Source organism: Octopus bimaculoides, chromosome 20 (genome assembly GCF_001194135.2).
Source record: "Octopus bimaculoides isolate UCB-OBI-ISO-001 chromosome 20, ASM119413v2, whole genome shotgun sequence".
NCBI lineage: Eukaryota > Metazoa > Mollusca > Cephalopoda > Octopoda > Octopodidae > Octopus > Octopus bimaculoides.
Genome location: NC_069000.1, coordinates 41,619,308 through 41,632,688, shown reverse-complemented (window position 1 = coordinate 41,632,688; position 13,381 = coordinate 41,619,308). Strand labels below are relative to the sequence as shown.

Sequence of the window (13,381 nt, the reverse complement as noted above, 5' to 3'; positions counted from 1 at the left end):
ATATATATATATATATGTGTGTATAAGTTTGTGTGTCTGTGTTTGTCCCCCCAACATCGCTTAACAACTGATGCTGGTGTATTTATGTTCCTGTAACTTAGCGGTTCGGCAAAAGAGACCGATAGAATAAGTACTAGGCTTACAGAGACTAAGTCCTAGGGTCGATTTGCTCGGCTAAAGGCGGTGCTCCAGCATGGCTGCAGTCAAATGACTGAAACAAGTAAAAGGTACCCCTCCCCCAGAATGTCAAGCCTTGTGCTTATAACAGAAAGGGTTGTTGTTGTTGTTATTCCTATGATGTAAGTCGTTTTCATCCTATCCCATTTTATTCTTCAGAGGCCAGCATGATCCAAGCTATTGTGAAGACTGAAAAAGCATCTCGTCTTTTTGGTCACATGTACCTGAAGATACCTGGCAAGGAGTTTCTTGTTTCCTTGAATGATCGTCTTGTACAGGAGAAATATGCGATCTTTGGATCTGGTAAGTAGTAGTAGTAGTAATAATAGTGGTTCAGGTGTTCGGCCCACAATTTTAAGGGTGTGAGTTCGATTTCCAGTGGTGCCTTGTGTCCTTGAGCAAGACACTTTATTTCTTCTTGCTCCAGTCCACTCAGCTGGCAAAACTGAGTTGGGCCTGTAAGTCAAAGGGCCAACCTTGTCACATTAGGTGTGCAATGTTGAATCTCTCTAAGGTGACAAGCTGGCAGAAACGTTAGCACGCTTGATGAAATATTTCGTGGTATTTCATCTGTCTTTACGTTCTGAGTTCAAATTCCACCAAGGTCGACTTTGCCTTTCATCCTTTTGGAGTACGGGGGGAGGGGGCCTTGTTCCTAGAGTTGAAAAGAAAAGAAAATGTTGAATCTCTCTGAGAACTATGTCATGGGTATGCGTGTCTGGGGGGTACTCAGTCACATGCATGTTAATTTCACGAGCAGGCTGTTCTGTTGATCAGATCAACTGGAACCATTGTTGTCATAACTGACAGAGTGTCAGTTTTTTTGTGAAGGCATGTGGCACACTGGTTAGAGCATTCGGCTCACAATTTCAAGATAGTGAGTTCAAATTCTGGCTGTGCATTGTGTCCTTGAGCAAGGCACTTTATTCAATGTTTCCATCTACTCAGCTAGCAAAAATGAGTCGTACCTATAATTCAAAGGGCCAGCCTTGTCATATTTGATGTGCCATGCTGAATCTGTTTGAGAAGTACGTTAAGGGTTAACGTGTCTGTGGAGTGCTCAGCCACTTGCATGTCAATCTCACGAGCAGGCTGTTCCATTGACCAGATCACTGGAACACTCGTAGTGACTGGCAGAGTGCCTGTTTTTCTTCTTTTTTTTTCTCTCCACATCCAATATATCTAAGCAGCCTACCCTACCCCACCCAACTCCTAGAAGAAAAATTAAATGACTTTGATGAACTGAGTGAAAAATTGCTGGGGTGTCCACTTTTGAGAGTTTTCAAAAACAGAACAAAAATACGAGCAGTGGTTTGGTTGAATTGATAGAGCGTCAAACAAAATGCTTTGTGGTACTCTGTGGCTCTCTGCAGTTTTGAGCTAAAATCTCATCAAAGTTATCTTTACATTTTGTCCCTTCAAGGTTGAGAAAATAATGAAGTGGTCAAGTACCGGAGCCAATATAATCAACTTCCCTCCTTCAGGTTTTTTTGGGGTTGTTCCTCTTTCATCATCATCATTTAAGATCCGCCTTCCATACTGGCACGAGTTGGATGGTTTGACAGAAGCGGACCAGGTAGAAGACGACACCAGGCTGCTGTGCCTGTTTTGGCAAGGTTTTTATGGCTGGATACCCTTCCTAATGCCAACCACCCAGGAGAGTGGGTTGAGTGCTTTTTACATGGTACCAGCACAGGCAAGGTCAGTTTTGGCATGGTTTTTACAACTGGATGCCCTTCCAAATACCAACAACTTTTCAGTGTGGACTGGATGCTTTTTATGTGGCACCAGCGCCGACAGGGTCACCAAATAACTTTCAAGACAAGGAATTTTGAGAGGAGAGGATCTTGTGTCAGATAATGAAAGGTTGGAGAGTGACAGAGAGGCAGAGACAAGTGTCTTGCTACAGAGGAGGGGGCATTGGGGGAGGAGAAATAACAACAACAACAATAACAGTTTCAACTGTTGGCAGCTCATGAGGGGTGCAGACAGTTGAATACATTGATCCCTGTACTTGATTGGTATTTATTTTATTGACCCCTAAAGGATGAAATACAAAGTTGACCCCTGGAATTTTAACTCAGAACTTAACATGTACAACATGGTAACAATTTTGGAGCTTGTCACCTTAACAGTAGCTATAATATATTATTATTAAAGGTGACAAGCTGACAGAATTGTTAGCACACTGGCAAAATGCTTCGTGGTATTTCGCCTGTCTTTACATTCTGGGTTTAAATTTCACCAACTTTGCTTTTATCCTTTCAGGGTTGATAAAATAAAGTAACATTTAAGTACTGAGCTTGATGTAATTGACTGTCCCCAACTCGGTCCCAAATTTTGGTCCTTCAACTTTTATTAGAAACATGTAAAAGCACCCACTACACTCTCGGAGTGGTTGGCGTTAGGAAGGGCATCCAGCTGTAGAAACTCTGCCAGATCAGATTGGAGCCTGGTGCAGCCTTCTGGCTTGCCAGTCCTCAGTCAAATCGTCCAACCCATCCTAGCATGGAAAGCGGACGTTAAACGATGATGATGATGAATTGTTGCTGCTGCTATTGTTTGTGATGTTAGCAGTTATTTTCCCTTGAATCTTCCATTTAGACTGTCTAATTTCCCTCAATTGTTTACTTCTGCAGGTCACATCTCGAATTTATCTGAAGAAGAGCCAGAACAGAATTGTGTGTCTTCTTCTGAAGATATGAACAGCAGCAAAGTACGTGATAGTCTCTCTCCAATACCTTTGAAGAATTGTCGCAGTAAAGAATCTACCAAATATTATGGCTCATTTCTGCCCGATTCTTTATCTCCTGAGGAAGTCATTGAAAGAAAGAAGCCCGAAAGATTACCGAAAGGTGTGTGTAACTCCCATCGATCATCATCCAGGATGAGACGAGTCTCTACGTGTTCTGATAGTGACTCATCACCTTCCATTTGCACCAGAAGGGGTTACATGCAATATTTGGAGAAAGTTAAAAGCCAGCGCCAGAAGCACAAGTCTCTGGAATCGATATTACAAAGAGGAGATGGAGAGGGCGACAAAGAGAATACTGATGGCAGTTCAAGTCCACCCTTGGCTGAAAGTGCTCCTCAACTTCCACAGCTTGAAGACATCCCAAAAGAGTCTCCAGGCATTTTGAGAAGTACTAAGAAGCCTCATAGAAAGAGTCATCTTGGTAGTAGAGAAAATATCGATATGGCAACGCCTGTTACTTTGGCAGGAAGAGGACGGGGGCAAGGAAAAGGAAGAGGAAAACTACTTAACTGGGGCCTGACTGCCTGTAATAACAACAAAGATTCTCATTCAGAAGTATCTTGCTTGAGAAAATCGAAAATGGTTACACCAGTCACTCATCAAGACGTTTCAAATCAGAAGGTCAATCAGCAGTTACATAACACCAGTGGTCAGTCATCATCAGACCGTAGCAGAATTGGGAAAGCTAATAAGTCCTTATCGTCAAAGAAGTGGAACAGTTCTGCAAGGAATTCCCAGAGATCTTGTTCCAGTGATTACAATAATGGGGATAGTTTGGATGATGAAGAAATAATTAGGGGACAGTCTGTGATTGGAGATGTATTGCCATCAGGTAGCAGGATTCAGAGGATTAATAAGATTTTAGGCAACCATAATAAAATCTCATCAAATGATCATCAATTAAGGTCCATTCCGACTTTGGAGGAAATTTCTTCGGAAGGGTCGCTTTCTACAGAGGAAATCTACCAACCGCCACTCAATGACAGTGGCAAGCATGCTCCAAAGAATTCTTCAAATTTCTCTCTCTACCGTAGCTCTGAAGTATTTTCCAGCTCAGAGAGTTACCCTGCTTCCCGGAATAAAAACAGTGACAATGAAAGTAATAATGACAGCAGAAACAACAACAGACATGGACTTTTTTACAGGCATTGTGATCAGGAAGATGATAATAATGAATTAGATCTGATCCTCAGTCACTTAAGATCAGTAAGAAAGACATCCAATGCTTCCTCATGGCATAGTCCAGCTGAGACTGAAACTACAGGTTGTAGTGCAAAGACTACAATAGAAAACACAAGTCCACAATCATTAGCATCATCATCATCATCAGCATCATCATTGTTATCATCTAACTGTAAAATTCAGTTCAATCACTCAACTTCATCACCACAATCAAAATGGATCTTACCAGTGAGAAGCAGTGACTCCAAATGCTCAGAATCTGAACTTGATAAACACCAAAGAAATTCAGAGGTGCCAGAAGAAATATCTAAGCTTAGCATTGGCAAACGTCTCCATAGCAGATCTTCTAACCAAAGTGATGTTTTCCTCAAGAAGTAATTTCCCTTTTCATTTACATATCTAAATTTCCATAATGAGTAACTCCAGTGTAATGTTAGAATTTCCAGACTTTCGACCTTGTCTTTCAGAATTCTCTGTTCCACACATGTGAGTGGCCATATGTCTGTGGCAAAAGTCAAAATACATTTAGGGGTCATTGGTCTTCCCTACCTAGTTTTAAGTACCCTAAGGTGGTACTGTTTAGTTTTTTGAACAGTTATAACTGCACTGAAAATTTTGAGTTTTTTAAAAATTTTCATTAGATCACACACACACACACACACACACACTCTGAAACAAAAACTGATAAATACCTAGATATCTGGTTCTTCAGAAATGTTATTTTGTTTTAAAATATGATGTTTGTCATAAGTTGTTATACAATAACTATTGAACTGATTATTGGAATCAATAACCAATTAATTTTGCTTTAGAACAATAACATATTTTAATTTCAGAAGCATGAGTCGGATACATTAGAATAATGCAGAAACGTGTGGTTTACTTTACCCTGTCCTGTATATCATATGTGGTACACAAGACATATTTTCTTGTTGTTCATAGAGATTTCCATTTTAATTTCAACCACCAGAGTAACTTGGACCTTATGAAAGGAAATCTTTATATTACTCAGTGTATGAAAACAAGGTCTTTTGAAAACGAGCATGGATGTTTAGGACAAATTTATGAAAATGATTTAGATGGGTTAAGGGTTAAGAAAATCTATCTACTTTAGTACTTGATTCCATTTCAATGATAATGAGGGTTTCAAAAATGATCCACCATCCTATAGAAGGATTGATAAACTGTCTTGGTCCAAACAATGTTGATGAGTACATGTTCAATTAACAATGCGCCCCCCATGTCAGACAATATTATATACCATAATTGAGCATCAGTCAAACATCACTGCTCATTTCGAAAGGTTTAAATTTATGCAAATTTAGCTTCAATTTCATACAAGCATGAAATAAAGACAGATTCAATCTCAGTTTAATTCTATGAAGAAATGATCAGGCAAACACCACTGCATTTTTTTTTTTTTTGAAAGATTTAAATTTACATAATTTTCATCCTTTGGTTCATACAAAGACTAAATGAATGAGTTAACCCTTTCGTTACCTCATTTCTGTTGAAGTACACGGACTTTGTTTCAGTTAATTTTGAAAAGTGTGAAGAATTTATTGAAATAATTTCGTTGTTATTAAGCTGGTGTTTGGAACATTAATTAAGATGAAGTTTTCATGGAGGAAGTTTTTAATTTAGATTGCTTTAAAACAAGTAGTGTGTATCGTTTGAATTGAGGGAGATTTTGGTTGAATTTGTTATGAAAATAATTAAGTTGGTATTTGGAACATAACATGAAGTTTTGTTGGAAGCTATTAATCTAAATCACTTTAACCATTTTTGTTACCATATTCCTGCTGAAATGCACTGTGTTTATTTCAATTAATTTTGATAATGAAGCATTTAGTAAAATAACCTTATTATTAAGCTAATGTTTGGAACAAATTAATATGACGTTTTGTTGGAAGTGTTTAACTTAAAGTAATTGCTCAAAAACATAGAACTAGAGATGATCTTTGATAGGTTGGCATAAAAAATGGCTAACCTGGTGTTTGGAATATAAACTAACATGCAATTTTGGTGATAGACTTTAAATCAGGAAGTTTGCATCATAGAACCAGAGATGGTATCAAAAAAGGTTAACTGATTACCAGGTGGTATTATGGGGAACATATTGTGAATTACCTCCAAAATCTCCTGAATCAACTGTTCCTGATTTCTTCATGTAAAGATATCATAAAAATAGAATCTACCAACATGGGTTCACCATCATCCAGGAATTGTGGGCTACAATCATAGGCTGATTTCCTAACTTGAAAGTTGACATATGTCTCAAGACCTTCCAATTGATTACTTGAAAGTTACCTGTTTGACAATCAAAGTAGCATATTTTCATTTAATGATTTTTTTTTTAAATAAAGTATTTCTAGTAGCTGTGTAATAGTTGTCTTCTGCTTTAGGTTTTGTTAGCACTTGTTATTGTATAACAACTTATGGCAACATATCTATTAGTATAGGCATGTATGTGGATGCATGGCCAAGTGGTTAGAGTGTTGCACTCATGATCGCAAAAACATGGTTTCAGTTCCTAGACCTGGTAGTGCTTTTGTGTTCTTGAGCAAAACACTTCATCTCACATTGCTCTGTAATAATTTTGACACCTGAACACCTGACCTGTGGTACACCTATGTGCACCTGTTCAGACAACGTCAATTTGATGGAGGGAGTCAGCTAATGTCCAGCACATACATTTGGTCACTATACCCAAATCATTTGTACAGGTCATTTAGCAAAAGTTGAACACTCATGTGCGTTCCTTTGAAGGGAAAAGTCCATCATATATATATTTATACACTATATATATATATATATATATATATATATATACACACACACACACACGTACTATAATCCTTTTGAGATCTCAGAAAATTTTTTCTGAATCTTCTGATTCTTTTAATGTGCTGGTTTCCTGGTATTAAATTGATATTAATTAATATCAAATTTTTTACCCTATTATGTTAATTATACATGCGTATATATAAATGATGTAAGTGCTTATATATATTTATATATATGTATATATATACACACACACACACACACACAGACACTATGAGCAAAATAAACTTAATTCCATTTAGTCAACTTTTACTAGTGCTGAATACTAAGCATTAACCATTTCTGTCCTGCAAGATGTCATTGAACTCTTCTGCAACTGTTTGGTTTAGGAAGTGTTTAGTGAACAAAATAATTGACCAACTTTCTTAGATGAGGAAAGCAACTTCCCCAAACTGTCTAAAGAATACTTTGGTTTAAAAGAGTCTTGTTTCTCAAGTCTTGGAATTTGTTAAGAATTGAAACTTTTGTGACGTGTAGGTGGACATTGTGATTAACCCTTTAGTATTTAAATCAGTATTATCCAGCCCAAATATTCTTGGGGAGGGGTCAAACTGGCCAGATCTGACCTCTCACACCTACCTTACAATGTCGTTCTAAAAGTAAACGGTTACATCATCAAAATAACAAAGCTATGAGATTATACAGGATAAATCCAAAAGAATGTGAATAAATAAGGATTACATTTGACAGAGTAATCTAAATGCTCAAAGCTTAAAATAGCCTTGTTTCTCAATTCTTGGCAATTTTCAAGAACCATCTTTGTGATTAAGAGGCGTGTAACCCCTTTCGTCTGTTGATTCCTGGTGGTACTTTCTTTGCCAGAGCTGTTTTTCTTAGATGCACAAACCCTTCAGCTTTTAAACTGGTCATATCCAGCTCAAATGTTCAAATTGGTCAGATCTGGTTTCTCACATTTCTCCTACAGTCTCATTTCAAATATAAACAAATCTGATCATTAAAATCTCAAAGCTATGAGATAATGAGCGATTAACTTATTGCCTGTCCTGTGTTTTACGTGTGATATATTGGACATATTTCCCTGGCTCCGTGCATCACATATAATCCACATTCCCAATTTTTCCAACCACCAGAGTAACTTTGGACTAAGGAAAGTTCTGTATTACTCAACATATGAAAGGGTTTACTAAAGGGCTGAACACAAGCATGAACATTTAGGGCAAGCTTCTGAAAAGGCTTTGGACATAAAGGTTTATTAAAAAGGTGAATAAATAAACAGTATCTTTTGAGAAACTAATCTGAATGCTAAAGGGTTAAAACATTGTGTCTATACTTATGTGTCTGCATGTGTACATTTACTTGTATCTGTGAGTCACCATGTCTGAGCAGAGGTCCAAAGATGCAAGAACACACTTTTGAAGATGATACATTTGTGGTTAATCTCAGAAAAACCAAACGGATTGCAAAATAAGCAATGACAAGTATTGAACACAGAAACATCAAAAGACAAGGTCTAAGAGTCTGGAAAATTACAACATTCCTCTATTATTTATTAATTTTATTGTATTTTTTTTTTCAATTATTTTTTGTTGTTTTGCTTTTATTTTTGCTTTTCAGTTATTTATTTATTACCAGTTTTCATGTATAAATTTTCTTAGTCTTTGTGTCAGTCATTGGACTGTGGCCATGCGAGGGCACTGCCATGAAAGGTTTTGTCAAACAAACTGACCCTTGTACTTATTTCAAGCCCGTTACTTATCCTATTGTTCTCCTGCCTAGCCACTACATTATGGGGGTGTAAACAAACCAACACCAGTTGTCAAGTGGTAGTGGGGGGACCTGCTGCCAGAAACGTTTACATGCTGGGCAAAATGCTTAGTGGTATTTCGTCTGTCTTTATATTTTGTGTTCAAATTCTGCTGAGGTCGACTGGCCCCCTCCCTCAAAATTTCGGGCCTTGTGCTTATAGTAGAAAAGATTATTTACTGTCTATTGTCCCTGCTGGCGTGTGTTGGATGGATTAACCAACACTGTAGAGCTACACCAGACTCCAGTCTGATTTGGCATGGTTCCTACAGCTGGATGCCCTTCCTAACACCACCTTGTGTGCTGGGTAAAGAGGTTGGTGTTAGGAATGCATCCAGCTATAGAAACTGTTGAATAGGACTGGAATACACACAATGGGCTTCTACAGTCTCTGTCTACCAAATTCAGCCCAGGGTTATAATAGAAGATACTTGACCAAGGTGGCATGCAGTAGGCCTGAACCTGAAGCCATGTAGTTGTAGAGTGAGCTTCTTAAGCATACAGCCATGCCTGTGCCTAATTATATATATATATATGTGTGTGTGTGTGTGTGTATTTATATATATATATCCATGAAAATCCAGTCACATATAGAAAAATTAATAAGTAAATGCACAATAAATAAGTATAATATAATACAAAGTAAAAATCATAAGATAATAATAATAATAATAATCCGCTCTGTAAAGTGGTTGGTGTTAGGAAGGACATATGGAACCCGGACAGCTCTTCAGCTGCCCCGTATGGACAATGGACATTAAATGATGATGATGATGATCTGGCCATAGAAATCATGCCAGAGCAGACATTGAAGTACGATGCATGAAAGATGGATATTAAATGATAAAGCTGATAAATACTGGACTTCCCCCACCATCTCCCTTTCTCTGTCTCTCTTTTGCTGGACGCAATTGGCTCTGGTCATTTCAGGTGAGGGATGAGCTCAACTATGTCAAAAATATCCAAGGTTGCCTTTTTCGCTTAACCAAAGATAAAGCAAGATTTATCTTGCCTAGTTTTAACTAGGCAAGTTTATATTAGAAATAAAAAAGAAAATTTTTAATTATTTTACTTCTTTTAAAAATAAATATAAATAGTTGGTTTTATATTTTTACTTCTTATATTTTCTTTTGGTGAAAATAAAAAGGTTTTGAATTTGTTAAAAAATAAAAAAAAGTGGGGGTGGGGGATTTACATGGTAATTTGTTTCAAGTCATTGGATTATTGGCGGAACTTCCAAGTAATTTGACCTACACTGCCAAGTATGTGTCAGTTTTGGTGCAGCAGCACACTCTGAATATAATGTCTATCCCTATAGTCTTAACTCAGGTGTGTTGCTGAATTTTGAAAAGAATATAAATTTACCATCATCATCATCATCATCGCTTAACACCTGTCTTTCATGCTGTCATGGATGGGACGGTTTGGCAGGGTTTTTACAGCTGGATGCCCTTCCTAACACCAACCACCTAGCAGAGTGGACTCAGTGCTTTTTATGCAGCACAAGCACAGGCGAGGTCAGTTTTGGCAAGGTTTTTACAGCTGGATGCCCTTCCAAATGCCAACCGCTTTACAGTGTGGACTGGGTGCTTTTTGCAGAACACTGTGCTAGAGTGTTGTGCTGCATCTAATTCATTTGACTGATTATGTAACATTGGCTGTATTTGATCAGCATTGATTTGGTCCCATATTATGGCCCCAGTTCTGCATGAATAGACTGGACAGTTGGGAAAATGCAACATATCTCTGGCTGCTATATTATAACTGCCACCACCATTATTCACCTCCACTGCCATTATTTTAATGTCCACTTTACCATGCTTGCAAGAATCAGATAAAATTCATAGAAGTGGTGGCTTCTTTTATGGATTGATACTTTTCTTGTCACCAACGCTCACCAGGTTCTAAATAAGGTAATATTTCCCTATGACCAGACATGTTTGCACGGCAGATTGGAAAGAACACCTCTTGTATGACAATGACCATCATTTACAACGATATTGCAATATCAAGGCAAGTAGATAGTAACATATATGAACAAGCACATACATAATGCATATACACATTACAAAAGGCTTTTGGTTTTCCTCTAACAAATTTATTGAGAAGGCTTTGGTTGACTTCAGTTGAATTTGAACATAGAACATGAAGAACTAGAACAAATACCACCCTCCTCCTCCTCATCATTTAACCTCCATTTTCCATGCTGGCATGGGGTTGAACATTTTGACAGAATCAAATGGTCCAGAGATCTGACTCAGACATCAATGTCTACTCTGGCATGGTTTCTATGGCCAGATGTCCTTCCTTCCTTCCAAATGCCAACCACTTCACACAGTGCACTGGGTTCATTTTATAACAGTATATCATCATCATTTAACATCTGTATTCCATTATTTACATTTGACGGATATTTGTCCTCATCTTGTTTGTTGTTAACACAACGTTTCAGCTGATATACCTTCCAGCCTTCATCAGGTGTCTTGGAGAAATTTCGAACCTGGGTTCTCATTCCTTAGGTATTTTTTGATGTTATTATTATTCAGGTCACTGCCTGGAATTGAACTTGGAATCTTGGGGTTACTAACCCCAAGATTCCAAGTTCGATTCCAGGCAGTTAGCTGAATAATAATAACAACATCGAAAAATACCTTAGGAATGAGAACCCATGTTGGAAATTTCCCCAAGACACTTGATGAGGACAAATATCCGTCAAATGTAAATAATGTACATAATTCCTCATCTCTTAAATATAGAACTGTGTCTGTGTTCCAGGTTGGTATAGGTTGAACAGTTTGATGGGATTTAATGAACCAAAAAACTGCATCATGCTCCAATATCTGCTTTGGCACAGCTTCTACAACTGGTTGTTTTTCCTAATGCCAACCACTTCATAGAGTGTACTGGGTGCCTTTTATGTGGTACCAGCACCTGTGAGGTCACCGATTAACTTGTGAGACCAGATCCGTTGACTGAGTTGCACTGCTGTATTAAGGGAGGTGGCTTAATGCCAGGTAATGAAAAGTTTAAGTGTAGTGGCACCTAGAACAGGTGTATTGCTGTAGAGTAGATAACTGATTGCTCCAGCTGGGAAAAGATGTCTTGGGGTATCCACTCAGGTTACAAGAAAGTGAATATACGAGGGGGTGCTGCAAAGCTCCAGGCTTTAAGAGTATCACGAAAGGACTGGTTAGGGGCTTGACCTTCTGTGTTCTTTTACAGGGTCTAGAAAATCTGAAGGATCGCCACGATAAATGTGTGAATCGGAGAGGGGAATATGTCGAATAAAATCATAATGAAACAAAATGTGTGTGTGTGTATGTAATTGTTTACGACTCCGACTCCAGCTACCCCTTAATTGTTTCCGACCCCGACTCCAGCTCCAGCTACCCCTTAATTGTTTCCGACTCTGACTCCAGCTACCCCTTAATTGTTTCCGACTCTGACTCCAGCTCCCTCTTAATTGTTTCTGACTCTGACTCCACAGTCCTGATTTTAAAACTATTGCAGAAGACAATTACATAGCCAAGTTGCTATGTTATGGGTTTAAACTGAAATCCGGTGACTATAAAAGTGAAAGTTTAAACAACAGCCATACATGTATTCTTTTGTTCTTTTACTTGTATCAGTTATTTATCTGCGGCCATGCTGGAGCACCATTGTAAAAAGTTTTAGTCAAGGAAATTGACATCAGGACTTATTCTTTTGTAAGCCTAGTACTTATCCTATCAGTCTCTTTTGCTGAATCGCTAAGTTACGGGGACAGAAACATGCCAACATTGGTTGTCAAGTGATGTTGAGGGTGGGGGCAAAGACATACACAAAAGTATACACACACATACAATGGGCTTCTTTCAGTTTCCGGCTCCCAAATCGACTCAGAAGGCTTTGGCTAGCCCAAGATACCACACAGTGGGACTGAACCCAGAACCATGTGTTTGGGAAGCAAGCTTCTTACGACAGCATTTTTTGTTTTTCATGTGACATTTATTTTCAACCCGTTTATGTAGGAAGTTAGAATGTTCGTCCCAGTATTCTAACAGCATTATTAAGTGCAGGAATGGCTGTGTGGTTAAAAAGCTCACTTGGCAACCACATAATTTTGGGTTCAGTCCCACTGTGTGATACCTTGGGTGTGTGTCTTCTGCTATAGTTTCAGGCCAACCAATGCCTTGCGAGTGAATTTGTTAAAGGGAAGCTGTGTGGAAGTCTAGCATATAATATCTGAGTGTGTGTGTGTATATGAGGGAGTGCTGTAAAGTTCCTGGCTTTTAGGGTATTGTAAAAAGCCTGGTTGGAGGCCAAACCTTCTGAATTGTTTTTACGGAGCTGAAGAAAATAATAATTAACTGATTCTCCTGTATTTTCTTTTACCCAAAACCAGGAACTTTTTAGCACTCCCTTGTATATATATATATATTTATATATAATCATTGGTTAATGTCTGCCTTCTATGCTGGCATGGGTTGGACAGTTTGACTGGAGCTGGCTGGGCAGGAGCCTCCTGTGTTTTTATGACTGAATGCCCTTCCTAACACTAACCACCCAGTAGAGTGGACTTCGTGCTTTTCACGTGACACAAGCACAGGCGAGGTTAGTTTTGACCAGGTTTTTACAGCTGGATGCCCTTCCAAATGCCAACCACTTTACGACCTA

General features: G+C 38.3%; 1 protein-coding gene across 1 annotated transcript in view; it reads left to right on the top strand.

The window, feature by feature from the left end:
* The window catches only part of LOC106875572 (uncharacterized), a 26,762-nt gene extending 20,271 nt beyond the window's left edge, over positions 1-6,491 (top strand). Inside the window, exons 8-9 of the mRNA XM_014923777.2 lie at positions 337-480; positions 2,817-6,491. Of these exons, the coding sequence (XP_014779263.1) occupies positions 337-480; positions 2,817-4,492 (1,820 nt within the window). The 3' untranslated portion in view covers positions 4,493-6,491. The remainder of the gene's footprint in view (positions 1-336; positions 481-2,816) is intronic.
* Positions 6,492-13,381: the final 6,890 nt, after the last annotated feature.